Consider the following 26,230-nt stretch of genomic DNA (forward strand, 5'->3'; position numbering starts at 1 on the left):
CAGTGGTTAAGACTCTAAGCTTCCACTATAGGGGCCATGGGTTCAATCCTTGGTGGGGGAACTGAGACCCCACATGCCACGCAGGTGTGGCTTAAACTAACTAACTAAATAAATAAAAGAAAAATACCAGGGAAAAGAGAGGTACCCAGAATGGACGACCTAAGGTTCCTTCCAGCTCAAAATTCTGGGCTGTTTTTCACAGAGTTTCATCCAGAGTTTGGGATGAAAACGTCCCCGTCTAAAATGGGAACAGATGATTAAGCTACCTCCCTGGGCTGTGGAGAAGCACAGAGAAGCCCAAGGCCAGGAGAGCGCGTGCACATCTATACCGAGCTGCGAAAGAGTTGGCTTAAAGGTGGGGAAAAACAGTTGCAGAAAATCTGCAGAGGGGCCAGGCCGACGACACAGCAGCCCTGGCGCCATTATCCACCTCAGGAGGGCCCGTGACCCGAGCGTGGCGAGCTGATATAGAAGCTCCACGAAGTGCGCGCCGATGTACGTTACCACACCAGCGCCCGGGGCGGCTCGCGGGCGTGATGCACTGGACGCCAGTCAGCAGGCTCGGGCACTGCCGCCAGCCTGGGCCCGAGCGCCCCCTGTCAGCACGGTCGGGCAACAGTTAGGACGCCCAACGGTAGACCGTACGATTCCGCAGGTGAGCATGCGCAGCCTACACCTGCCTGTCTCCACCCAGAGAGAAGGGTTTCTCCGCCAATCAGAGAACTCTGTAGCCATTCTCCCGCCCACCAGTGGCATTTGGGGGCGGGACTTTAAGTTCTAGCCAATGATAAAAAGGATTCGTACCTCGGCCGGACTTACAGGTCGAAACGGGGTGGAGCTGCGAGGTGGTTGTCTCAGCAAGATGGCGGCGAGCGGACTCCGCCAGGCTGCCGTTGCGGCCAGCACCTCGGTGAAGCCCATTTTCAGTCGGGACATGAACGAGGCCAAGCGGAGGGTGCGCGAACTCTACCGCGCCTGGTATCGGGAGGTGCCGAACACTGGTGAGAGGCTGCGGCTCACGCGGGGCCCGGGAGGCAGCCGCCCAAGGTCGCAGCCGTCCCGGCCTCCCGTTTCTGCCGGGCGGAGCTGAGGTCACCAACTTGAGCAGAGGTGATTTCGAGCGCTTCAGGCGAGTAGGGTCACACGAGCCTTGGTGGACCTGACCTGGCGGCGGCGCGGGGGTCAGACCAGCCGTGCTGTGCGTCGGAACCGCGCTTCTAGGCGCTCTCACTGTTGGGCCCCCTAAGTCTTCCTGAACCCTTGGGAGGGAGAGCAGGGACTGTGAGTGACACACTTCGTTTTGTAGATGAAGCAGTCGAGGCACTTAGAGTCGAAGTGATCTGTGGGCCGAGAGCCTGAGGGCCCGCCTCTGGTGGTGGATCTGGAACCCAACTCGAGTTCCTGAATGTGTTTACACATTCCCATTAGGTATTAAAAAGACAGGGAGGGAAACCTCTTCATTCTCTCTGACTATAAAACTAGTAGATAAAATAGAAAAATAAAATTAAACTCACCTAGTCTCACAGAAAAGTGATATTAACATTTTGGTATATTTTCAGTCTTTTTTCTGTGTTTATTTTTTAAAACACATTTAATGTTATAATGTATTTGTAATTTTATATTTAATTTTTAACCTAATTACATCAAGCCATTTTCTCCTTTTATCTCATTCGTCAGAAACGCTAGTTTTTAATGATACGATGCAGAGAAGGCAATAGCACCCCACTCCAGTACTCTTGGCCTGGAAAATCCCATGGATGGAGGAGCCTGGTGGTCTGCAGTCCATGGGGTCGCTAAGAGTTGGACGCAACTGAGCGACTTCACTTTCACTTTTTACTTTCCTGCATTGGAGAAGGAAATGGCAACCCACTCCAGTGTTCTTGCCTGGAGAATCCCAGGGACGGGGGAGCCTGGTGGGCTGCCGTCTGTGGGGTCGCACAGAGTCGGACACGACTGAAGCGACTTAGCAGCAGCAGCATTAGGTGATATAAACAAAGGGGTTGTGGGGTTTCAGCGATCACCTGGTTCCCACATCCACCACAAAGAAACAGTACCGGAGAAGGGAAGTGAGTTTCCCAAGGTCATCCAGAAAGATGGTGGTGCCTTTTCCAGTCCCTCCTGTTTAGGTGGCCTTCTGCAGTCTCCCAGGTCTTTTTACCCAGCTCCACAGGCCCCTAATATTCCTTAGGAGCTCCTTTCCCTGCCCCCAGCAGAACCCCTGTCTTCACTTAGATGTCAGAGAACCAGTCTGTCCTCCTGAAGGACTATGACATAAGTTCCCTGGGTTCAGAGAGATTTTGTCTTGGCATCGCCATCAGTGCTGCTGCCCAGTGTCCCTGACCAAAGAAAAGTTGGGCAAACTGTCAAGGGCAGTACAAATGTCAGGCACTGTCGATATTCTGTAATTGTCCAGTCTGACTTAGTGTGTTTTAGGGCTTCCCTGCTAGCTCTATCAGTAAAGAATCTGCCTACAATGCTGGAGACCAGGGTTCAATCCCTGGGTTGGAAAGACCCCCTGGAGAAGTGTGTTTTAATGGAGGCCACCACCGGTGGTCTGAGAAGAGACGTGTTAAGTGACCTGAGCACCATAGCTCTCAGGGCTGCCACTTCCTTGCCTGTGTGTGAGAAGCAGTAGAATGTAGTTATGTGGACTTGCCTCCAAACCCTGGCCCTTACTAGCTGTGTTACCATGAGCAAGCTATTTCACTTCGCTGTGCCTCAGTTTCCTCATCTGTAGAATGATAAGAGTACCTTCTTCAGAGAGTTGCTCTATTAAATAAGTTTATGAATCTAAAGTGCTTGGCGTAGGGTCTGACATTTAGACACTCACTAAATGCTGGCTGCTCCTCTTGTCTTGTTACTGTTACTATTATTTATAGGGCTTACTTTCTATGCAGAACCCAGCTCTTTACTGTATGAGAGCTGTGTCTGCTCCACAGTGTCCCTGCCCTCAGGTTGACTTTTTAAGAGGTTATCAAGGATCAGAATTTAAACGTGAAACCCATAGGATACAAGGAAGGGAGAAACCTGAGTGATCCGGGGTTCAGGGACTACAAATTCACAGACCTCCAGAGAACAGATGGATAAGTTTAGGGCAGTGGCAGTCACTAGTATGTGAGGTGGTGTGTGTATTCAAATGCAGGTAAAATAGGTTTGCCTGGCAGAACACTTCATGGGTGCCCAAGAATGTTTTCTTGTTGCAGGGAGGACAGGAGGTGGGGAACAAGACCCAGATGACAGGAAGAATACTTTGCAAAGGGTAAAACATCAGTGGCTGAACTGAGGCTGGAACCCAGTATTCAGTTAATTCAGAACCAACACCCTCCAAGACTGTCCCTCAAATACTGTTTGAGAAGATAAGCCCAGAGTCAGGAGGGTCCTGAGAAGAGGAGGAGAAACCAGGGGATTATAGGAGCCTGTAGAGCAGGGGAGATTCCATGTAGGGGGGGCTCAAGGCGGGGCAGCACCTTTGTGGGGAGGGTCAGTGATCTGTGGCTTGTTGTTTGCTCAGGCTTGTGTAAACCGGTGTCATGATATCCATCACAAGATTTCAGCTGAGGATCCAAACTAAAGATTGGGAATAAGTGAAAGTATTGATAATAACTAACATTCATTCATATCTAACATTCATCATTGTAATTATTATGTTCAGTTCAGTCACTCAGTGGTGTCCGACTCTTTGCAACCCCATGGACTGCAGCACGCCAGGCTTCCCTGTCCATCACCAACTCCCGGAGCCTACTCAAACTCATGTCCATTGAGTCAGTGATGCCATCCAACCATCTCATCCTCTGTCGTTCCCTTCTCCTCCTGCCTTCATCTTTCCCAGCATCAGGGTCTTTTCTCGTGAGTCAGTTCTTCGCATCACGTGGCCAAAGTACTGGAGTTTCAGCTTCAGCATCAGTCCAGTGAATATTCAGGACTGATTTCCTTTAAGATAGACTGGTTGGATCTCTTTGCAGTCCAAGGGACTTTAAAGAGTCTTCTCCAACACCACAGTTCAAAAGCATCAATTCTTCGGCGCTCAGCTTTCTTTATAGTCCCAACTCTCACATCCATGTATGACTACTATAAAAACCAGAGCTTTGACCAGATGGATCTTTGTTGGCAAAGTAATGTCTCTGCTTTTTAATATGCTGTCTAGGTTGATCATAGCTTTCCTTCCAAGGAGCAAGCATCTTAATTTCATGGCTGCAGTCACCATCTGTAGTGATTTTGGAGCCCCCAAAAATAAAGTCTGTCACTGTTTCCATTGTTTCCCCATCTATTTGCCATGAAGTGATGGGACCAGATGCTATGATCTTAGTTTTCTGAATGTTGAGTTTTAAGCCAACTTTTTCACTCTCCTCTTTCACTTTTATCAAGAGGCTGTTAAGTTCTTCAATTTCTGCCATAAGGGTAGTGTCATCTGCATATCTGAGGTTATTGATATTTTCCCTGCAGTCTTGATTCCAGCTTGTGCTTCATCCAGCCGGGCATTTCTCATGATATAGTCTGCATATAGGTTAAATAAGCAAGCAATATACAGCCTTGATGTACTCCTTTCTCAATTTGGAACCAGTCCGTTATTCCATGTCCAGTTCTAACTGTTGCTTCTTGACCTGCATACAGATTTCTCAGGAGACAGGTCAGGTGGTCTGGTATTCCCATCTCTTTAAGAATTTTCCAGTTTGTTGTGATCCGCACAGTCAAAGGCTTTGGCACAGTCAGTGAAGCAGAAGGAGATGGTTTTCTGAAATTCTCTTGCTTTTTCTATGATCAAACAGATGTTGGCAATTTGATCTCTGTCTGGTTCCTTTGACTTTTCTAAATCCAGCTTGAATACCTGGAAATTTTCAGTTCATGTACTGTTGAAGCCTCACTTGGAGAATTTTGAGCATTAGTTTGCTAGCGTGTGAGATGAGTACAATTGTGCAGTAATTTGAACATTCTTTGGCATTGCCTTTCTTTGGGATTGGAATGAAAACTGGCCTTTTCCAGTCCTGTGGCCACTGCTGAGTTTTCCAAATTTGCTGGCATATTGAGTGCAGCACTTTGACAGCATCATCTTTTTTTTTTTTTTTTTAGAGCTTAATGAAATTTTATTTTGAAAATATGGCAAGAGTCTAAGGCACTTCAGACATTTAAATACATGTAAGACCAAAGTAAATGTGACATGGGATAAAGGAATCCATAAATACGTGGAGAACTACACTGTGTTTCTCTAGAGGCCAATGGATAGCCAATTTCTCTAACACAATTCAACTTTCATCATTAGACACAGAACTGTGCAATTAGTAATAAAAATACAGCAGCATTACATGTTGTTCTTCATGTCTTCAGTTGCTATGGAATATAAAAGTTCAAAATACTGTGTCAATTTTATATAGATTCTCAAAAAGTATAAAACTTAACAAAAGTAAGTCTGTTCAGTTGGTTTTATCTAGGTGGCTGTATTATGTGACACAGCATCTTTTAGGATTTGAAATAGCTCAATTGGAATTCCATCACCTCCACTAGCTTTGTTCGTAGTGATGCTTCCTAAGGCTCACTCGACTTCACACTCCAGGATGTCTGGCTCTAGGTTAGTGGTCACACCACTGTGGTTTTCTGGGTTGTGAAGATCTTTTTTGTACAGTTCTTCTGTGTATTCTTGCCATCTCTTCTTAATCTGCTTCTGTTAGGTCCCTACCATTTCTGTCCTTTATTATGCTCATCTTTGCATGAAATGTTCCCCTGGTATCTCTAATTTTCTTGAAGAGCTCTCTAGTCTTTCCCATTCTATTGTTTTCCTCTATTTCTTTGCATTGATCACTTAGGAACGCTTTCTTACTTCTTGCTATTCCTTGGAACTGTGCGTTCAGATGGATATATCTTTCCTTTTCTTCTTTGCGTTTCGCTTCTCTTTTCTCAGCTATTTGTAAGGTCTCTTCAGAAAACCGGTTTGCCGTTTTGCATTTCTAATTCTTGGGGATGGTTTTGATACCGCCTCCTGTACAGTGTTAGGAACCTCCATCCATAGTTCTTCAGGCACTCTGTCTATCAGATCTAATCCCTTGAATCTATTTGTCACTTCCACTGTATAATCATAAGGGATTTGATTTAGGTCATACCTGAATGGTCTAGTGGTTTCCCCACTTTCTTCAGTTTAAATCTGAATTTTGCAATAAGAAGTTCATGATGTAAGCCACAGTAAGTAAGCTCCCAGTCTTGTTTTGCTATGTAGAGCTTCTCCGTCTTTGGCTGCAAAGAATAGAATCGGTCTGATTTCAGTATTGACCATATGGTCATGTTCATGTGTAGAGTCGTCTCTTGTGTTGTTGGAAGAGGGTGTTTGCTATGGCCAGTGCATTCTCTTGGCAAAACTCTGTTAGCCTTTGCCCTGCTCCATTTTGTACTCCAAGGCCAAACTTGCCTGTTACTCCAGGTATCTCTTGATTTCCTCCTTTTGCATTCCAGTCCTTGTGATGAAAAGGAAATCTTTTTTTGGTGTTAGTTCTAGAAGGTCTTGTAGGTCTTCATAGAACCGTTCAGCTTCAGCTTCTTTGGCATTAGTGGTTGGGGCATAGACTTGGATTGCTGTGATACTGAATGGTTTGCCTTAGAAACGAACCAAGATCATTTTGTCATTTTTGAGATTGCACAATTGCATAATAATTATTATGTTAGTTATTATCAATATTATACTTTTACTTATTCCCAATCCTTAGTTTGGATCCTCAGCTGAAATCCCCAGTGATGGATATCATGACACCAGTGTACACACTGGCCTGAGCAACATTCACTGGGGCTTCCTGGGTGGCTCAGTGGTAAAGAATCTGCCTGCAGTGCAGGAGACCCGGATTCGATTCCTAGGTTGGGAAGATCCCCTGGAGAAGGAAATGGCAGCTCACTCCAGTATTTTTGCTCGGGGAATTCCATGGACAGAGGATCCTGGTGGGCTACAGTCTGGGGTCGCAAAGATTCGAACACGACATTTTCAAACACATGGCGCGGCACTATGCCAAAGGCCTCGCTGTAGTGTGGGTTCCAGGTGTCTCCCTGGCTTACAGATGAGAAAACTGAGGCACATAAGCTTGTCTCACATCACACCGGCAGACCCCGATTGTCAGCTGTGATGCTCAGCTCAGCTCCTGCTGTAGTCTGCCCTGAATCTCACAGGGCCTGGTTATGCTGCGCACGTGGAACAGACCACCATTTGCCTGGGTGCTTGCCTCTGCGTGGAAGCACAGAACAAAACCACCCCAGATTCCCTCCTTTGAAAAAAATAATACATGCTGCTTGCTGGTTACAGTGTAACAGGGGACTTTGTATAGAAACTATTCATTTAATTTCTATGTTATTGGATACTTCTTGTACTACAGGGTCAGTACTAGATACCTAGAGAGATAGAAAAGTGATTAAAACACAACCCTGCCTTCAAGAGTCTTATGGTCTAGTCAGGAAAGTAGGCATATAACCAGATCATTAAAACCCCAAACATAATAGAGGTATGGGAAATAAGTGCTGAAATTTTCAACACTTAACACTGTATCAGTACTTTACTGTGGGTAAGATGTTGTCACTTGATTTTTGCCACATTCCTGTAAAGGAGTGAGGTCAGAGGTTGTTTTCGCTCCTATGTTTTAGATGAGGAAACAGACTGAGGTGCTTGTACCCCAGCCAAGGTCATAGTTCATGATGGTGTGGAGACCTTACCCAGCTCATTTGACCCCCGATCCCATGCTCTTTTTCATCACACCATGCTACCTTCCCATCTAAGGGTCTCCTGGCACTTGGTATAAATGCTCCCAAATGAAGTGGAGCAAATGACTGAGAACTGTCCCATTGTCATCCTTCCTAATGTGTCGAGCCTTCCTGACTCAGAAAAGCCTTAACAGTAACTTGAGGAAGACGCGCACCGTGGAAGTCACCTTCATCCAGAAGGGCACTTTCATATCTTCCTTTTGAGCCTCACAGATGTTTTTAAAATTGAAATTAAAACATTTAGGACTCAAAGAGTAAGCCAGGAATCTGTGAGTTGAGAAGGAGCAGTTGGAATTGGTTTACACCAGGGCTTCTCAGCAGCAGCATCTGTGCTGGGTGGTTCCTTGTTGTGGAGACCGCCCTGTGCCTTGTCAGATGCTTAGCAACATGCCTGGCCTCCACCCAGTGGCGCCATCAGCGCTCTTCCCCCTCGCTGTGACCGTCAAAAATGCCTCCAGACGTTGCCAGATGTTCTGGCGGGCAGAGTCATCACAGGTTTGATGACCACGGATTTAGACCAAAGAACAATTCAGCAGACTGTTGCTTAGCTGTTCCTGTTTACCTTCCCACAGCCTTTCTCAGTGGCAGAGGGGTGTGTTCAGGGGGTGCAATAGGAGGACGACAGCTGGGTCAAAGCTATGGAATTTGTCTCTTTAGAAACAAGGATTCTTAACCTGAGAGGATGGGCACTGCGGGGTCCTTGAACAACACTGTAAGCAAAACTTTGCATTTGTGAACATTTTCCTGAGAAGACTCACACCCAGTGCGCTGGTGTGTGGTTCTGGAGACCTTGGGAAATGGGAGTTGGGTGGACACCAGTTCCCCTCGTGTGCATAGAGGCACCTTGGTTTTCTCTCCTATTTTGAACTGAATTCTAGTATGAAAATGTAGGAAAGGTAAGCACCGATAGCAGGGGAAGATTCCTCATACTCCTTTCCTTGCTGCTGCTAAGTCACTTTAGTCGTGTCTGACTCTGTGCGACCCCATAGACAGCAGCCCACCAGGCTCCCCCATCCCTGGGATTCTCCAGGCAAGAACACTGGAGTGGGTTGCCATTTCCTTCTCCAATGCACGAAAGTGAAAAGTGAAAGTGAAGTCGCTCAGTCGTGTCCGACTCTTTGTGACCCCATGGACTGCAGCCTACCAGGCTCCTCTGTCTACGGGATTTTCTAGGCAAGAGTACTGGAGTGGAAAGAACAGGACATTGTAAATTAAAGAACCAGCAACCTGGACTCTTGGCCTGTGTTTGCCAGGGATCAGTTGTCCAACGTCAGGCAAGTCCCCACAGTGCTCTAGTGGTAAGATTCCGACGTTCAGGATCCACGTTAGTTTGCATTCATTTGTGTCTCTGTCTTCCTGTCTCTTTGTTGGCCCTTTTCTAAAATTCCTAATGTGATACTGTGGTGTGTTTTTGGCTATGCTGGGTCTTCATGGCTGCTCACAGGCTTTCTCTGGTTGCTGTGAGAGAGCTGAGGCTACTCTGTTGTGGTGCGCGGGCTTCTCTTATCCCAGAAGCATGGGCTGTAGGCGCGTGGGCTCAATAGTTGTGGTGCAGGGGCTTAATTGCTCCAGCGTGTGGATCTTCCCGAAGCAGGCATCGAACCTGTGTCCCCTTCATTGGCAGGCGGATTCTTAATCACTGGACCACCAGGAAAGCCCCTGGCATTTTCAGTGCCATGAGTACTCCCCGCACGGTTGATTTTAGGCTCTCAGTGAAGTCATTGACGGCACATTTGGGAAGAGCCGTGTATAATTGGCTCATCATGGCAGGCTGCTACAGAACTCCACTGGAGACTGAGTTCTTTCTCTTGTGATCTTCTATCCTCTGTTAACACTGTCCTGTAAAGCTGGGATGCAGTTTCTCCTGTTAGATTCTGCTATTGCTTGTTCTTTGGTTGAGGCAGCCTGGCATGGTCTTTGCCTCGGCAGAAGCTTTATTTTTCTATTGCTGTCACTAAGCCACCTGTATAATTAAAGATTCGCACTTTGTTGTTGGTTAATTCAGTCACGAGGTGGCCCTCATGGTTTTCAGAGCTGGCTGTGGTAGCTCCATAGACTAGAGTGGACCCGTCACAGGAGTGGCCATACTGCGGGTATTTTCACCAGTGAGCCCACTGGTCTCAACCACAGTGCTCATGCTAGCCTGTGAGCCTGGTTATGCTGTCCGCTTAGCCCCACGTGCCCCTTTCTCCCCTCATCCCATCTACCTACCATACAAGGCTCCGTTCATGTCCTTGTCATCAGCAAATCCACTGAAGGCCAGCTGCCAGAAAATGAGAATAAAATGACTAAAACCTAATTTTCAAAGACATACATGCTTTGTCGGACTCTCAGGTCACTGAGTCTGTCCCACTGTTTTAGCACTTAATCAGGGATTACTGAATATTGTGATTTTTGCAGTATTTGCACTGGTGGATTTAAGACCTAGAAAGCAGGAGCTGTTACATCTTGCACTTCCCTCTGCTTCCCCCTGGTGAACCTAATATGGCAGTAACTGCCTGCTGGATCGACACCTTTCCCTACCTGCACACGCAGCAGTCTCCCTTGGCTCTTGTTTCCATGGTACACAAACCTACACCATATGGTTGTATGTTAATGTCAGCCCTGCATTTCTTGCCAGTTGTTCTGTGTAATAATAATGCTGACATTTATTGAGAGCTTATTCCATGTCAGGCACTGGCCTAAGCATCTTTCATTCTCTCAGAATCCTCACAGCTGCTCTGGAGTTAATATGTGCTGCTCTCCTCATTTCACCAGCAAATAAATACCCTCAGGCATAGAGAAGTTAATGTATACAGAATCATATAGCTGATAGACAACAAAGCTGGGATTTGAACCCAGCTTATTCGTATTCTTGAGCCGTGCTATGCTGCCTCTTCAAATGCAGTGGGCTTGTTTCCCCAAACAAAACATAAGTTCTTGAGATAGTACTATATCTCAGGCTTCTTCACATCTTCAAGTACCTTGCTTAGGGTCAGCCTAATATTTGGTGAATGGAGTGAATGGGCAACCTATGTTTTCAGTGAGTGACACTGACTCAATTTTTAAAAAACACATTTTAACCATCTCTACCCTGAATCATGTTTTCTCTCTAGTGCATTTATTCCAGCTAGACATCTCTGTGAAACAGGGACGGGATAAAGTCCGGGAAATGTTTAAGAAGAATGCGCACATCACAGACCCCAGGGTGGTTGATCTTCTGGTAATTAAGGTAACTGACGCTCCCTGACTGATTTAAAAGAGGAGTCAACTTGTCCAGAGCTTTCCAGATGAATATTTTATCACCAAGTTTAAAAGCAACAACTGGGTCAGCAACTGTTACCTAGTGTTTCAAAGGAACAGTTGATTGGAGGTTCTCACCTGGGTAAATAGATTATAAGATTATTCAAGGGAAAATTCACTGGCTTGCATTTTAAAACTAAAAAAAGAGGGAAGTTTGAATTCTTCTTGAACCTCATCCATGGAGGTTACCACTTCACCACGTTGCCAGTTTACAGCCAGAAGAGGCCAGTTGGCTGAGTAAGTGGAGTCAGATCCTGGGCTTGACTCTGTCCCTGTGGTCTGTCTCACTAGAATCAGTGGCAACTTCAGCATGGGCCAGTAAGTAATGTGGAAAGAATGGTACATATTAAGCCAGTCAGGGTAGGCAGTCATGGGGCACAGGCCTGGTGACCAAAAGTTATCCCCTTGGAACCAGTCAGCTAGAGGGTTAAAATATATATATTTGACAAGCCTCAGAGATTATTATCGTTTTCCAGATGCAGAAACTATGGTCTGGGTAGGGCATATTACTTGCCCAAGGTCACTCAAAAAGTCGGTGCTAGAGATGATCTAACCCTGGCCTTCAGTGTTGTGCTCCTTCCACCCAGCCACTCTTGACTGAGACCTGTCCCCTCACTTGTACAGGGAAAGATGGAACTGGAAGAAACAATTAAAGTGTGGAAGCAGCGGACACATGTTATGCGGTTTTTCCATGAAACAGAAGCACCGAGGCCAAAGGATTTCCTCTCCAAGTTCTATGTTGGGCACGACCCGTGAAATCACTCAGTGGAAAAGGTGCATGTTGATATTTAAATATTTTAAAGCAAAAATAAACTCAATATATGTCGGTCATTTCATGATATTCCATTGGTTCCCCAGTGGGAAGCTGTACTTCTGCAGTCTCTCAGGTTTTGTCTGAACAAGTTGGGTCCGGTGTACACACCACCTGTTCTTTCCCTTTTCCTGAAGTGTGGTATTTCCAGTAAATTAGATTCTCTTTTCTCCGAGTCTTGCATGTCGGTAAACAGAAGGAAGAGGCCATCTGCTCAGAAACTGTCATTCTGGGCATGGTGCTGGATGGCTTCGTTAACTTCGCTGTTTCTACAGCCACCAGGAGTGGATAGCTTGGTTTAATGGCACAGATTGTCCAAAATTAACCAGCTCTTACTATTGGAAAAGGTTAGAGCAGCACTAAGAGGCTGAGAGGTGGAGCTGACAAGCTGGGCTATTTTTCTCTGGGTTCTCAAGAAAATGTCTGCTCAGCAGCCTAGGCCTCTACTCACAACAGTGCTGGTCCTTAGAATGGAGTTAACTTCCTTCTCAGGCGTTCTGCTAGAGACACAGCTGTTCAGCGCACACACAGAACAGAAATATTCCCTTTGTGAATTGAGGTGTAGCTCAAGTGACAAGAATACATTTTGACCCCACTTAAAGAATTGCGATTCATGGGGTCGCAAAGAGTCGAACACACCGAGCGACTGATCTGATCTGATCTGAAAGAACTGTTTGCTCTGGATGGTGGCGGTCTCTTCCATCCCTGGACAGTCTAAATGCTGGAGAAGGGGCTTCAGTATCTGTAGGTACAATAACCCTGAGGAGTCCCAAATTTTTCAGTACCAACAACCCCTTTATTATTTTTTCAGCTAAGGAACCCACCTTTTGCTAAAAAGTGGTATTTCTCAAGGACTTATTTTAACACTCAAAGCTGCTTCTGATTGTATGTGCTAACTAGCCAGTGTTACTCAGCACAAAAGTTTCAGCTTTTAGGTAGCCTGTGCAGCTGTTAGGCTTTTGTAAATAATGAAAATTTGTCCCAGGTTCCCCAAATTCCTTTGTTGATCGACAGGGGCCTGAAGACTCTGGGTTGTAAGTCAAAGACCTATTTGTTCAGCAGATAGAGATAGGACGGCAGGGACAATAAACTGCAGCTACAGCCAACTCCAGAGACTTCAGCCATCATTCAGTCACACAGAGCTGATGTTTATTATGTTTTTTCATGATCTGATTATGCTCAGTGAACAGCACATCTCCGGGAACCTCCCAGAGCCTGGGGATTTGGGCCGTGGTCACAGACCATGCAGGGGTCTTCACGGGGGTTGGGAGGCTGAGGGCTGTCCCCGGGCCCATCTACGGATGGGAAAGGAGGAGAGGCTGCGAGCATCACCATTTCTTAAGTTAGGGCTTTCTCCTTTCTGTCCTTCCTCCAGGCCCTGCAAAAAAGGAAAGCAGCAATGAGCTGGCTGACAGAACAGACCTCTAACCATAGACTGAAAGAGAATTCCACAGAGGTTCTACCAAACACGCCAGGAGAAAGGCAGCTTTGAGTACACTCAGTTACTCATTCATATATTTACATTCACCAGACCGGGCACTGGGGCCCCAAAGATATTTAAAAAACAAAAAACATGTTTCCTGCAGCAAAATGTAGTCGAGTAGAGTTTAGGGTATATCTTAAGTGTATAATACTGAATACCACAAGAGGTACTGGTCAGTAAGAGGGCAGAGCAGTCACTTTCAAGTGGAGGGATGAGGAAAGATATCTTCATCAAAGATAATGAAGAACTGGTATAAACAGCACAGTGGGAAATAGCCTTTCAGTCGGGATGAATAATGGGCTACTACTGCCTGGGAGTGGCTAAGAGTGCAGAATTCAAGAAATAGTGAATAACTGGGGGTAGGTATGTGGAAGATAATATGGCAACCAGATCATGGCAAGCCTTAAAAACCAGACCAGAGAGTCAGGAGGGTTCTTATTTACAACAATAATACAGCCAGTCAGCACATACTAGGGCACCGGAAGTCAACACAAGAAAGCTGAATGGAACTGGCCCTGGGGAAAGGTCTGTGAGCAGTGTATGAGCCAGGCTGCAGTGCCTATGTACAGACTGCTGGTAGCCGGAGCTCACTGATAAGGGCCTGTAGTTTCTAAATTTCATTGTGGAGCTGGTGAAATGAAGCTGTGATGGGTGTGTAAGGCATATTAAATTATCTACAAAGTTTGTGGGTTGAGAGAATTGAGGGTACATAAAGGCCAAATGGGCTTCCCTAGTGGCTCAAACTGCAAAGAATCTGCCTGCAATGCAGGAGACCAGCGTTCAATCCCTGGGTCAGAAGGGAAGATCCCGTGGAGAAGGGAATGGCTACCCACTTCAGTATTCTTGCCTGGAGAATTCCATGGACAGAGGAACCTCGAGGGCTACAGTTCATCAGGGTCACAAAGAAATCAGACACAACTGAGTGACTAACACTTTCAAAGGGCAAATAGAAAAGGGTGGTTGGGATTCAACCTGGCTGGAAGAGACCTCAGTGAATTTGTAAGTCAGTAAGATAGTTTCCTTCATCCAACATAGAGAAAAGGTGACATAAAAGATATTAGCCAGCAAGTGTGTCAATTCATTAAAAGTCTGTGCTCCTGCTTGTCTCCAAACCACATCACAGTTCCGATGCTCCACCCTACTTCCGGCTCCTGGTCCATGTGTGGGGGAGAAGCAAATCTTACCTGTTAGTCGTCATCATCGTCGTCCTCTGGAACAAAAATGTCATGTTCCTCAAGTAGAGCAGCAAAGTTCTTGCTAATGAGCGTCCCAACATAGAGAAAGGGGATCACAATGGAGAACACGCGGAGAAGGCCGAAGGACATCTGCAGAGGGTCAGAGTGGTGGCTGTGAGCTCCAGTGCCCACTCTAGCAAGACCACAGAAGGCCTGTCCCTCTCAGGGGCATTCCCTCCTGTGGATCTCAGATTCATCATTAAGCAACTTGATTTTAAAGTCCTTGGAAAAATTTGGAGCAAGAAAAATGATTAGAAGAAGAGATAAAGTGAGTCTATGGCCATCAAACTACACCAGAAAGAAAAATACAAGGCACTCTTACAGACATCTAAAAATTAAGGCACTAGCTATTAATTACTTGCAGATGCTTTTAAACAGGTAAAGTACTAGGAGGTGGACTACGGAAATAATAGTTCAGTTCTGCTTGAGTAAGTCACTACTACTACTACTACTACTACTACTATTAAGTCGCTTCAGTCATGTCCAACTCTGTGCGACCCCATGGACTGCAGCCCACCAGGCTTCTCCGTCCATGGGATTCTCCAGGCAAGAACACTGGAGTGGGTTGCCATTTCCTTCTCCAATGCATGAAAGTGACAACTGAAAGTGAAGTCGCTCAGTCGTGTCCGACTCTTAGCGACCCCATGGACTGCAGCCCACCAGGCTCCTCCATCCATGGGATTTTCCGGGCAACAGTACTGGAGTGGGGTGCCATTGCCTTCTCCCTAGTAAGTCACTAAATACATGCAAACGGATTACAAAATTATGAACATGTACACTGAAGAGAGATTCTGTACAGTTCTCTAACTGGTTCCCTGGTGCCTGACAAATGTGACTTCACTATATTACATTTTAGAAACAGGTGTATTTTGAAAACTGAGTATGTTTTTTATAGTAAAAGACTATTTAAATAGACTTGAGAAGTTCCAATAAAATCTCAACATTTCCTCTCATTATTTCCCTACAGGGGTTCGCCCGCAAAAAAATGTTTTTCAATCGTGCCTCTTTAAAGGTAGCTTTTCCCTAACAGCTGGACCCTGTTTCTTGCTGTGAGACAGGTTTGAACTCACTTTGTGTAAGCTTGCGACGGCCAAAATAGCTTTAAAAGAATTTGTTTTTGTTTTGTAACTCTCACACAGCCCTGGAAATTAAAAAAAAAAAAAAAAAAAATCCCGGTATAAGGGGTTGTTCTTATTTTACTGAAAAAACTCCAAGGGTACTGAGGGCATGTAGTAACACTCAGTAATGGGAAAACAGGATCTGGTGGGGGCTGTACCAACAGGAAGTCTGAATTCCAGAACCTAACTCAGCTGTTAGCTTTGCACACTGGCTTCCCTACTCTGGCCCCTCATTTTTCATTTGTAAAAACAGATTGTAATAATTCCCTGCACACCTAGTCACATGAATTAAATACTAGGTCCAAACTCACAAAAAGATAAAGTCTGTCCCACGAACCGTTTATTTACAAATTCGTTTTTCATCCCATCAACTACGAAGTACAGACGTAACAAGACTTGTCTATACTGTATGCATAAAGCCGAGTCCTTTGGCTCCAAAGAGCCAGGGCACTGCGCTCCTCTGGATGAACTAGTGCAAAGTGCCATCTTTCTCCGCTCTTGACCCCCATCTTCTGTCTCCCTGTACCCGGCTCAACAACGACCACTTAACTCAACCGGCCACTTCCTCCCATTTGTCAAAACTAGCAATGCATCAGCGCAAAACTTTGTCCTTGATCCGGCTTCCGGTCTAAGGCAGTCGTTCGACTGGCCTTTGCTCCTGTCAATCAGCGTCAACCTGCACACACTCCCCACAATGATTGGCCTCGGCCCCTTCGCCCCGCCTCCAGGCAGACACTCACTTTCACCGGTTTGGGCAAAATGGCGCCGCTGCGAGTAACGATGACCGACCTCGTCGGTACCAGACTCTGACCTGAGCAGCTCCGTCCGGCGGAGACATCACCACCTTTCCTCAGGCTCAGCCAGCTCCGGGAAGCCCCAGATCCGACGCGTACCAACGCCAGCCACCGAGCCGCTCCGGACGCCATCTCCCAGCTCCGCCCCTAGTCCGGGCCCCAGGACCCCACTGCCCGGCCCCAGTGACACCCTCAGGAAGAACGCCGCCCAAGCCTCGCGAGTCTGTAGGGATCAAACGAGAGGTCCGGCTCACAGACTTGCGCAGTGTACCTAGTTCCTGCTGCGGCACATGGTGACGTCACGAGGATGACGCCAAGGCCCGGGTACACGCCTCATTCCAGGCTTGGAGGGTGGGACCATCTGACTGGGGTTGTTCTTGTGAAACTTGCAGATTTCTGGTATTGTTCCCGCACCCAGGACAGCCAGGGTTTGGCCGAGCAGGGAGTTACTGAAATGAAAGACCACTTTAATTGAACTTCAAACTATTTTTTAAACACTTTAAAAATACAATTCAAATTTATTACTTGTGCTACTGAAATGACTTTGGAAATTTATTTCATGCCACGGTATATGTTATGTACAACCAAATGTAAAATATATCTGAAAAGGGAGAATATATATCTGAAAAGGGGGGGAATGGGGGCTTTCACACAAACTGCTAAAAAGGAACCAATACGAGTAATAAACATGGTGTTTTAATCGTATAAAAAGCACTGTAACAATAAATATAACCAAAAACCCTATAATATCTGCGTATAAAACAAGAGACACAGGTTGTGGGGCTCCCATACAGGGCTAGAAAGGTAGCCCCTCTTCTTAGGAAACAAACCCAGCTTCCCCGGAGCAGGTCCTGGACCCTGGGCAGCATTGCAGCCTCCTGGACTGAAAAAGGCTCTTAAGCTGAAGACTCTAGGCCTAGTTGGCCCCTCGTCAGGCCTCATAAGACCCCAGTGAGGGAAAGAGGCTAAGGGAGAGATTGTGTATACTGGACCAGGCTCTGAATCTTCCATCCAGCCGCTGCCACCAGAATCAGGATGCCAGGCTGATTGGCCTCTGGCCCTGTCCACCCAGTCACTTTGCCTCTCAGAACAACTGGTAAAAAAAATGCTTGGCACCATGCTGGTGACAGTAGAAACCAGAGGGTCCTGGCAGATACACTCTGGGTAATAAGAAAGACTGAAGGAGTTCCTAGGGGTTTCTGGATCGGGAATACCTTTAGGGGCCCAGTCAAGAGAGAAGAGTTTATCACAGGGTGCCAGGAATCCTATGTCCAAGCTCCTAAAATGCCCAGGACTGAAATTCAAAGTCACTGACTTTCCCAGGGAGTTGAGGACAGAGTTTCTGCTAACAGAAAAGCTACTGGCCCCTCCTGGGGCAGTGACCAGCACCATCTGTTGACAGGGCAGTCAGGGAAAGAAGAGGGGCCCTAACACTTTCTGATCAGGATAAATCCCTCTTTACTAAAGGCCCTGTCTCACCAAAGAGCCCTGTCTTCACTGCAGGATAGGGGTCCCATGTTCAATCTTCTCACCACTCAGGAGGAGCCAAGCCCCAGAAACCCCTGTGACACAGTAAGTCCACTTTTTCTGACAGTGTCAATCCCTCAAGCCAACACTGCAGGCAACTTCGGGTATTTACACAAGATTCCCCATGTTGGAAACTGTAGAATCGTATAGGTGAAGGTGGAGTGACCTGTGGTCATGTGATATTACCCACTTCATTAATATTAATATCCCCTGAGAGAGGGGCAGTCCAGCGCAGAGTCAGCAGACCTGAGTCTTGCCTTGTGACTGCTGAGCAAGCCACCTCTCCTCTCTGGGCCTCAGGAAATAAATGGGTTGAAAGTTAATGATTTTGCAGTTCCCTCTAGGCATGAAGGTGGACTTGGAACCTGGGGGAAAAACCTAAAAAGCAGGAAGCAGAATGCTCACCTCAAAAGCAACTTCAGAAACCAGTTTAAAAAAAAAAAAAAAGAACCTATAAAACCTTAAACTCCTGAAAAAGCACTGGCCCTGGCATCCTGACCAGCAGGACAAGGGCTGAACCCGAAGGGCCCAGGCTCAGGGTCTGTCCTGGTCCTTGCATTCTGGCTGGTTCTCCTGGGCCCTCTGCAGCCAGGCCCGCCTCAGCTCCATAATCTCCCGGCCGTACCACTCATGCAGGGTAGAAAAGCAGGAGGTCTCAGGGGACACGGGGCTCTGCCCCCTGCCTAGGAGGAGGCTGGCAGGGCCCTGCAGCTCCCACTCGGCCAAGCCCCGCCCTGCTGGCCGGCTGCCCCCTTCTTCCACCAAGCCCATTGGGCTGCAATCTCTAGAGAGGGAGTGGCCGTTCTCCAGGCCAGAGGACCAGCGGTCAGGAGCCTGGGGCTTGCAGCGGCTGGAAACGGCCTTCCAGGATGAGCGGCGGTGCAGGTCCAGGCTGTGGCGGGCTTCACGCAACTGGCTCTCCAGCTCGCGCACCACCAGGCGCATGTACCCAAAGCTTGCCCGAGACAGCGCCTTCACCCAAGCCTCCTGGGCCGCCGGCCCATCTGCCGCGAGCAGGTGTGGGCGCACCCCAGGAGCGTCGAAGCGGATGGCGAAGGCAAACTCTTCAGGCACGGGAGCCTCCGCCAGCTCCACCGTGCAGCCCTCTAGCACCACGAGGCTCAGAGGCGCCCGGCCCTCTCGACTCTCAAAGGAGAACAGCAGGTTGCCCTTGAGGACAAACCAGCACCTTCGGCCAGCGCCACTGGGGGTGGGTGGCGTCCCTGCGCCTCCCCACGTGCGCAGGAAGCCTGTGTGGTCTGCCGGGGAGTCGCTCAGTGCGTAGTGGGCCACACTCCTCTCGTTCAGCTTCATGGCTCCCATGAAAACTGTGAGATGACAGAGGCGAACAGCGATCAGAGAGGGAGGCGGTGCTTGCACCCCGTGGGAAAAAGAGTCCTGGCTCTGGAGGAGGCCTGGGCCCCAGCCCGGTGGCCTCTTCTTACTTTCTGTGCCCTGAGGTTCTCAGTGTCTCCATCTGTGAAATGGGCTAGTCTCCCTGCCTTTGTTCTCAAAGGGTTGTGAGGATCATGCAAAAAAAAAAAAAATCTGGTTATCAGAGGACTCAGAGAAAAGGAAAATGTAATTTGTGTCAGACCAGGAAGTATGGCAGGGCTGTGAACAGCTTTTTAAAACCCAAAGGAAAAGGCATCAGCTGGGCTGAAATGGACCCCAAACTCATAAAAGCCACTGTGCTTACATCACCCCCTAATCTGAGGGCCCCTTAGCTCCAACCCTGAAGCTAAACATCCGGGGTTTCCGTGGGCTCCGTGGGTCCCTGCTGGCCTCTCCATTTGATGGCACAGTAGTCCTTTAGCTGCCGGCAGGGCCCGATAGGGCTGGGGTGGGGCAGGCCTGCCTCATTCCTCGATCAGTGTGGGTTCAGATAGGGACCTTCTCAGGAAACAAGTACAAACACAGGGCATGGTGGAGTAGGATCAACCTCAACTACCGAGTGTTGGTGCCCCATACATGTGTGCTAAGTCACTTCAATTGTGTCCAACTCTTTGTGACTCCATGGACTGTAGCCTGCCAGGCTCCTCCGTCCATGGGATTCTCCAGGCAAGAATACTGGAGTGGCTTGCTATTTCCTTCTCCAGGGGATCTTCCCAACCCAGGGATTGAACCCAGGTCTCCCATGTTGAGGGCAGATTCTTTACCATCTGAGCCACCAGGGAAGCCCACGCAAGTGGCATATAATCCAACTGTTCTCCTGACTCACAGAAAACTGAGACCAGAACAGTGAAGGTGAGCTTCCCAGGATCACGTGGCCAGTGAGAAGCAGAACTTGGTCTCCTGATTCCCTCATCTCTTTGGGGGGCAAGTCCTGGCAGTGACCCACTTACCCGCAGAGCTCCCTGGGCAGGGGTGGGGGTCTCTCTTGTCTGGCCACACGGCTCAGCCCTTTGACCACGTGGTTTCCAGGACACCTGCAAAAGAATTCTCAAATATAGTCAATCCATCCTAAAGGACTGGACTTACTCCTACTCAGCCTCCTATTCAGCCTCAGGTCAAATGAAACCACCACCTCCTCCAGGAAGCCTTCCCTGACCCCTGATAATCCACTGCCCTGCCCAAAATACACATACACACAGAGGTCCACCCAGGCCCTGCAATTACGAGCAATTTAAGGATCTGAGTCCCATTATCCTGATCATCACTCTTTGGACCTCAGCGCCCTGCCCTCTAAGGCTAGGTCAGAGTTAAGTGCCCACATAGCTTGTTGCTTTTCCCTTTTAGTACTTGCCACATAGTTTATCTGTGGTCTTTAAGTGACCTAATTTGAGAGGCCTACCCTGATCACTATATGTAAGGTGGTCCTGATCAGGAAGGTGGTCTGATCTAAAGTGACCCAACAGCAGCCTTCATCCCACAATGATCTCCTTTGTGTTTATAGCGCTGTCCCCAGCCCCAGAATGTCTAGAACCAACCAACTGGACTTGGTTCCAGTAGAACCTCCCCAATATCCAGCCCTTTGCAGGGCTTGGGGAGGTCCTCAGAAAGTATTTGTTAAAATAACTGAATACAATCGTGGACAAAATAAAGCCCCTCCTTCCTGGAGCCTACATTTCCGAGGGGGAGGCACACTGTAAAAAAAAAAAAAAAAAAAAAAAAAAAAAGGACAAAAATAAATAATAATTAGTGTCTTTTAAAATCAATTAAATAACGTGAAGACCCGTCTTGATAAGGGCTATGGAGAGAAGCAAGCAGGGTCCTGAGATGGGGGCTGGGCCGGTCTCCGATGGTGGTTGGAGGAGAAGGAAGAGAATAACACAGATGGTTGGTTCCTTGAGTAGTGGCCTCACCTCCCGGCCGTCCAGCACTGGGGCGCGGAGAGGAGATCCGCCGACCTAACTGTCTCCCCTCCCCAGGGAAGGACGTCTCCTCCCCTCCCGCTTCCCGGGTTAACGAGGCCCGCATTTCAACCCCGGCGGGAATCCGCTGCACTGCATTTTTCTAGATTCTTTTGTTAGAGGAGCGGCGGGCTGGGGCGTGGGACCCACTGGCCATGGCCACCGCGGGGGGGTGGGGGTGTCTGACCCGCTGTCGCCCAGAAACGGGGTGGCCTCACCGGGAGCTCCGCGGCCAGCACCGCAGACTCGGGGCGCGGCTGCCGCCTCGGTTTCCCCATCGCGCGGGGAGCGGCCCCGCCACGTCCCCGCGGGCCACGCCTTCCCGGGGCCGCCTCCTCCCGGGGCCGCCTCCTCCCGAGCCCGCCGGGCCCGCTCTCACCTCCACGCCCCCGAAGCCCAGGAGCGCGGCCCGCGGGGTGGCCCGGGGCCATTTCGACTCCGGACCCCACGCCACCGTCTGTCCGGGCCGCTAAACGTGGCCGCGGGAGCCGAGAGACCCCGCCTGGGCGGCTCGAATTACCGCCCTCACCCCTCCCCGCCCACTACTCACTAGGCCCCGCGATCTACGCCGGGGGAAACTGAGGCCTGGCCGGCCGTGCCCGGCGTGAGGCCCAGTGCTGGTCGGCGGTGGCCGGCCTCGAACCCGGAGTCCCACCTCGGGCCATCCGGGGGCCTCAGACCCAGGCCACCTCCCAAGAACTTCCAGACCTTCTCTTTTCCCCTCTCCAGCCCCCCTCTCCCCGCCCGGCCCACTTCTCGCACAGAGCCAAGTCTGGGACGGGCTCGGCCCAGACGCCTCCTCTGGTCGGGCTCCTATCCAGTCCGCGAGGCCCAGCCCAGCTTCCCAGTCACCCAACCCGGCCCCCTGGAGTCGGCTGGATCTCGCTTCCGGAGTGGAGGGGATTATTCATTTCTGCTCCCTTCACTCCTGCCAGCCTGGAACCCATCTTCAGCGCCCAGGCTCTGCCTGGGGTCAGTGGACAGCTAGGCCTGCGGTAAAAGACACAGGAGGGCACAACCAAAGATGGGGGAGGCTTTCCTGACAGCCCGGGGAGCCTGGTGAGCTCAGAACATCTGCCCATGAACTTGCTGGTTGTCACCTCGAAGAGTTCTGGCCCTGGCAGTTCCTGCAAGAACGCTCCTCCTTCCCAACCCTACCCCAAGGCTCTTAACTCCTCCGAGGTCCTTCACATTATTTAGGCCTCAGTTCCTGTCCCCTCCCCAGCCCTGAGAAAGCAGCCTGCCTGCCGGTCTCTATCACATCCCTGGTTTGTATTTGCATGATAACACTAACCACTTCTAAAAAAAAAGTTCCTTACATTCATGGTTTTATTTCCTGTTTATTATCTGTCTCCCCCACTAACTTTTATTCAGTTACTAATAGACACCATAATAAATGAGATAGGAGGCAATAAGTTCTGTGGAAAATATACAGCACGGGTTAAGGGGCCTGGGAATGGGGCGGGGGGTGCGGTAGGAAGGTTGCGATTTTAAACAGAATGGTCACAGTAGGCCTCACCTAGAATGTGACATTTAAGAAATAATTGAAGGAAACCAGGGAGCCATTCATGCCAGAATCTGGAGGGAGAGCATTCCAGGCAGAAGGAACAGCTAGTGCAATGGCTCTGAGACCTGCTGTGTTTGAGGAACTGCAAGGAGACCCGTGTATGTGTGTGTGTGTGTGTTGGGGAGTGGCAGGAGCAGCAGGATATGGGGTTAGAATGTGTGGGGTGGGGCTTTGTAAATCTGTGAGGGTTGCTACTCCAGACTGAAACGAACGGCCATCCCCAGGTCTTGAATGAGGTTTTTGTTGTTGTTGTTTTTTGTTTTTCTTTAGTAATTATTTATTGTGCTCTATCTTCATTGCTGCTGGGGCTTTTCTCTAGTTGCAGGGAGCGGGGGCTGCTCTCTAGTTGGAGTGTGCAGGCTTCTCATTGCCGTGGCTTCTCGTTGCTGAGCACTGGCTCTAGGGTGAGAAAAGGCTTCAGTAGTTGCGGCCCATGGGCTCAGTAGTTCAGTTCCCAGGCTCCAGAGCACAGGCTCAATAGTTGTGGCGCCTGGTAATGTCCAATCTTCCTGGACCACGGATCAAACCCGTGTCTCCTGCATTGGCAGGGAGATTCTTTACCACTGAGTCACCAGGGAAGCCTTCGAGTGAGGTCTTGAGCTATGTTTTAAAGGATTTCTCTGGCTGCTAGGAAGAAAAAAATATGAGTGGAAGCAGACCAGTGAGGAGGATGCTGGAGTAATCCAGGCAAGATGTGATGGGTGCTGGGAGAGTAGAAATGGCCAAATTCGGGTTTGTTTGCTTGATTATTTTTTTGGACGCACTGCGTGGGCATGCACGATCTTCCTTCCCCAGCCAAGTATGGAACCAGCGCCCCCTGCGGTAGAAGTAGGGAGTCTTAACCACTGGACCGCAGGGAAATTCCTCAGCATGGGGTTTGAAGGTGGAGAGTACTAGGTCTGCACAGAGACTGGACGTAGGGAGTGAGGGGAAGAGGAGCCAAGGAGAACTCTAATGTTTTGGCCTGAGCATCTGGAAGGAAAGTTGCCATTAACCTGAGATATGAAAGTGGCGGTGTTTGGAGCCAGTTCTGTTTGAGATGCCTTTGACCATCCAAGTGAAGGTTGCCAAAAATAAAGTGTTTGGTATCTAGTCGTTGCTCAGTAGGAATGTGATGAATGAAAACAGAAAGAATGCAGAGTGTCTGGATAAGCATAACAGGTGGCCAAAGTGTCAGGCAAGGTAGGAGAGTCTCCTGGCTTTAAAAAGTGGTTCGTAGCGCCTATTCATCTTCCACTACAGTTTCTGAGTGGTTTACTATGGGCCATACTCCAGGGCATACTCTCATTTTTCTTTAAAAAAGCCCTCAGCAAGTATCCATGCCACAGCTATTAAATGAGCATCTACAGTGCCCTATCCAGAAGACTCTTGGGAGTCCCTTGGACTGCAAGGAGATCCAGTCCTTCCTAAAGGAAATCAGTCCTGAATGTTCATTGGAAGGACTGATGCTGAGGCTGAAACTCCAAAACTTTGGCCACCTGATGCGAAGAACTGACTCCTTGGAAAAGACCCTGAGGCTGGGAAAGATTGAAGGCGGGAGAAGGGGACGACAGAGGATGAGATGGTTGGATGGCATCACCGACTCAATGGACATGAGTTTGAGTAAGCTCCGGGAGTTGGTGATGGACAGGGAGGCCTGGCATGCTGCAGTCCATGGGGTCTCAAAAAGTCGGACACGACTGAGCGACTGAACTGAATCCTCGCCTTAAGGGACCCGGCAGAAGAGAAAGGACTAGCTCGGCGAAGATGAGGAGCTTGTGCGGTGGGCGCGTGCCTGCCTCGGGAGCGCGCAGAGCCGGAGCTCGAAGGAGGAGGGGCTTTGGGAGGTTCCGAGGGCTTTCTGGGCCCGTGTAGGGAGGGGCGGGACGTTGCTAGGGGGATTCTGATAGGTTCCGCGGGGAAGGTTTGCGTCCGTCAGGCCCCGCCCCACTGGAATGCGGTAGACGAATCAGGTGACTGAGGCGGTAGTCTACTCGGGAGACAGAACCAGGCGGCGGCTCAGATCGCAGCGGAAGAGTCGGTGAGCTGCCGAGGATGGGCGACTGTGGGTGGGCTCCCAGGGCTGGGGCGCTGGGCCTGCGGCCTTTGGGGGCGGGGCGGCAACCCAGCCCCGGTGGGAGCGGAGGCCCGGCCCCCGGCCCGCCACCTCCGATCTTCCTGGGCGTCCTGTAGTCTGTAGCTGCCTCTTTCTGACCCTAGCCTGGCAGAGGGTCGCCCTTGACCACTCGGGGTTCCCAGCAGGGCAGAGGAGGTGAGGTCTAACGTCCACGATACCTTGTTGAGTATTTCCGACGGAAGAACCCAGGCTCGGGGAAGTGATGGCTGGGGGGAGAGACTAGGGGCTGTGAGGGCGGCTTGGGCTCCCAGTGTGGGATCCACAGCCAAGGGCGGCAGGGCTAGCCAAACAGTGGGGACCCTAGTGCTTTTCTTTCTTTCTTTCTTTTTTCCAGTGCTTTTCTAACGTTTCTTAGCTTCCAAATCCCGACATACAGAGGCTGGTAAAAGCAGAGCAGATCTGGTCAGGTCCTGAGACCGCTGAGTCCAGAGCAATGTTGCTGAAGACAGGTACCCACACGGACCGGGTGGGGTGTGTGTGGCTTTGGGAGGGGTAAGTGACCACTTGTGGGGGCGGGGGAGAGGGGGACGGGTGATGCCTGGAGGAAGTTCCAGTCCTGTGGTTTCTGGGCCTCCTTCTCTGATGTGGGCATATGGGGAGACATGTTCCTCTCTTATTCTTGGAGGTGGGCCAGAAAAGGAGGAGATCCTTCCCAGGCAAGAATCAGTTCCCTTCCAAAGAGACCTCTCTTCTTTGCTCACCCCCTCTACCTCACAGCCAGAGGCCCTATCTTCTGTAACATCAAGGTGTGCTGATAACAGCCATATATGTCAGTATAGAAATTCCATTTTACAGATAAGCAAATTAAGGCCCTATGGTGCTGTTCCCACCAGCTGACCTCTTAAGCCCTTCCAAAGCCTCTTGGGTGCCTACAGAGAACACCGAGCCCTGGATGGGGCTCAGGAGACCTGGGGCCTGGCTACAGTGTCCTGTCAAGTTCTGTGTGAATGGAGTAGGGCGAGCCGGTCAGGGTGTAGAAAGGCTGTGACTCCAGCTGTTAGATTTTGGTGATCCCAGCACTGCTGTGGCGACAGCAGGGGGGAATCCAGGCCTCAGACACCGCCCTATGCCTGGGACTGTCCACCCACTCACAGCCTGGTGGGAGCCAGCAGTTGCAGGAAGAGCCCATTCCACCTTAAGCTGGAGAGTCTGGTTCCCCTAATGCTCGGGGCTGGGCGGCATGCGGATGGCTGGGGAGAGGGCTGGGGCGGTGGGAGCC

The 26,230-nt window shown here is 49.4% G+C and overlaps 4 protein-coding genes across 9 annotated transcripts in view; 2 read left to right on the top strand and 2 right to left on the bottom strand.

Annotated features, from left to right (window-relative positions):
- The first annotated feature begins 789 nt into the window (after positions 1-789).
- Positions 790-11,838, top strand: NDUFA6 (NADH dehydrogenase (ubiquinone) 1 alpha subcomplex, 6, 14kDa). Its single transcript, XM_010843659.1, has 3 exons — positions 790-1,001; positions 10,821-10,936; positions 11,632-11,838. The coding sequence occupies exons 1-3, from the start codon at positions 863-865 to the stop codon at positions 11,761-11,763; spliced, it is 387 nt and encodes a 128-aa protein (XP_010841961.1). The 5' UTR covers positions 790-862; the 3' UTR covers positions 11,764-11,838.
- Positions 11,839-12,945: 1,107 nt separating this feature from the next.
- Positions 12,946-16,744, bottom strand: SMDT1 (single-pass membrane protein with aspartate-rich tail 1). Its single transcript, XM_010843660.1, has 3 exons — positions 16,395-16,744; positions 14,486-14,626; positions 12,946-13,196 (listed from the first exon to the last, which is right to left on the bottom strand). The coding sequence occupies exons 1-2, from the start codon at positions 16,578-16,580 to the stop codon at positions 14,489-14,491; spliced, it is 324 nt and encodes a 107-aa protein (XP_010841962.1). The 5' UTR covers positions 16,581-16,744; the 3' UTR covers positions 12,946-13,196; positions 14,486-14,488.
- On the bottom strand, positions 12,946-23,237 carry FAM109B (family with sequence similarity 109, member B). Of its 6 annotated transcripts, none has more exons than XM_010843667.1 (5): positions 22,429-23,237; positions 20,321-20,404; positions 16,466-19,303; positions 14,486-14,626; positions 12,946-13,196 (listed from the first exon to the last, which is right to left on the bottom strand). In XM_010843667.1, exon 3 carries the CDS (start codon positions 19,296-19,298, stop codon positions 18,510-18,512), a length of 789 nt encoding a protein of 262 aa, XP_010841969.1. In that variant the 5' UTR covers positions 19,299-19,303; positions 20,321-20,404; positions 22,429-23,237; the 3' UTR covers positions 12,946-13,196; positions 14,486-14,626; positions 16,466-18,509. The 6 variants fall into 6 exon arrangements, with proteins under 6 accessions (XP_010841969.1, XP_010841966.1, XP_010841963.1 ...); XM_010843664.1 differs by having other exon boundaries at positions 22,091-23,237; XM_010843661.1 differs by lacking the exon at positions 22,429-23,237 and adding an exon at positions 21,879-22,071.
- Positions 23,238-24,796: 1,559 nt separating this feature from the next.
- NAGA (N-acetylgalactosaminidase, alpha-) overlaps positions 24,797-26,230 on the top strand; it is a 10,241-nt gene continuing 8,807 nt past the window's right edge. The window contains exons 1-2 of the mRNA XM_010843668.1: positions 24,797-24,915; positions 25,346-25,460. Coding sequence (XP_010841970.1) covers positions 25,445-25,460 — 16 coding nt within the window. The 5' untranslated portion in view covers positions 24,797-24,915; positions 25,346-25,444. The remainder of the gene's footprint in view (positions 24,916-25,345; positions 25,461-26,230) is intronic.

Source organism: Bison bison, unplaced genomic scaffold, assembly GCF_000754665.1.
Source record: "Bison bison bison isolate TAMUID 2011002044 unplaced genomic scaffold, Bison_UMD1.0 scf7180017864184, whole genome shotgun sequence".
Taxonomy (NCBI): domain Eukaryota; kingdom Metazoa; phylum Chordata; class Mammalia; order Artiodactyla; family Bovidae; genus Bison; species Bison bison.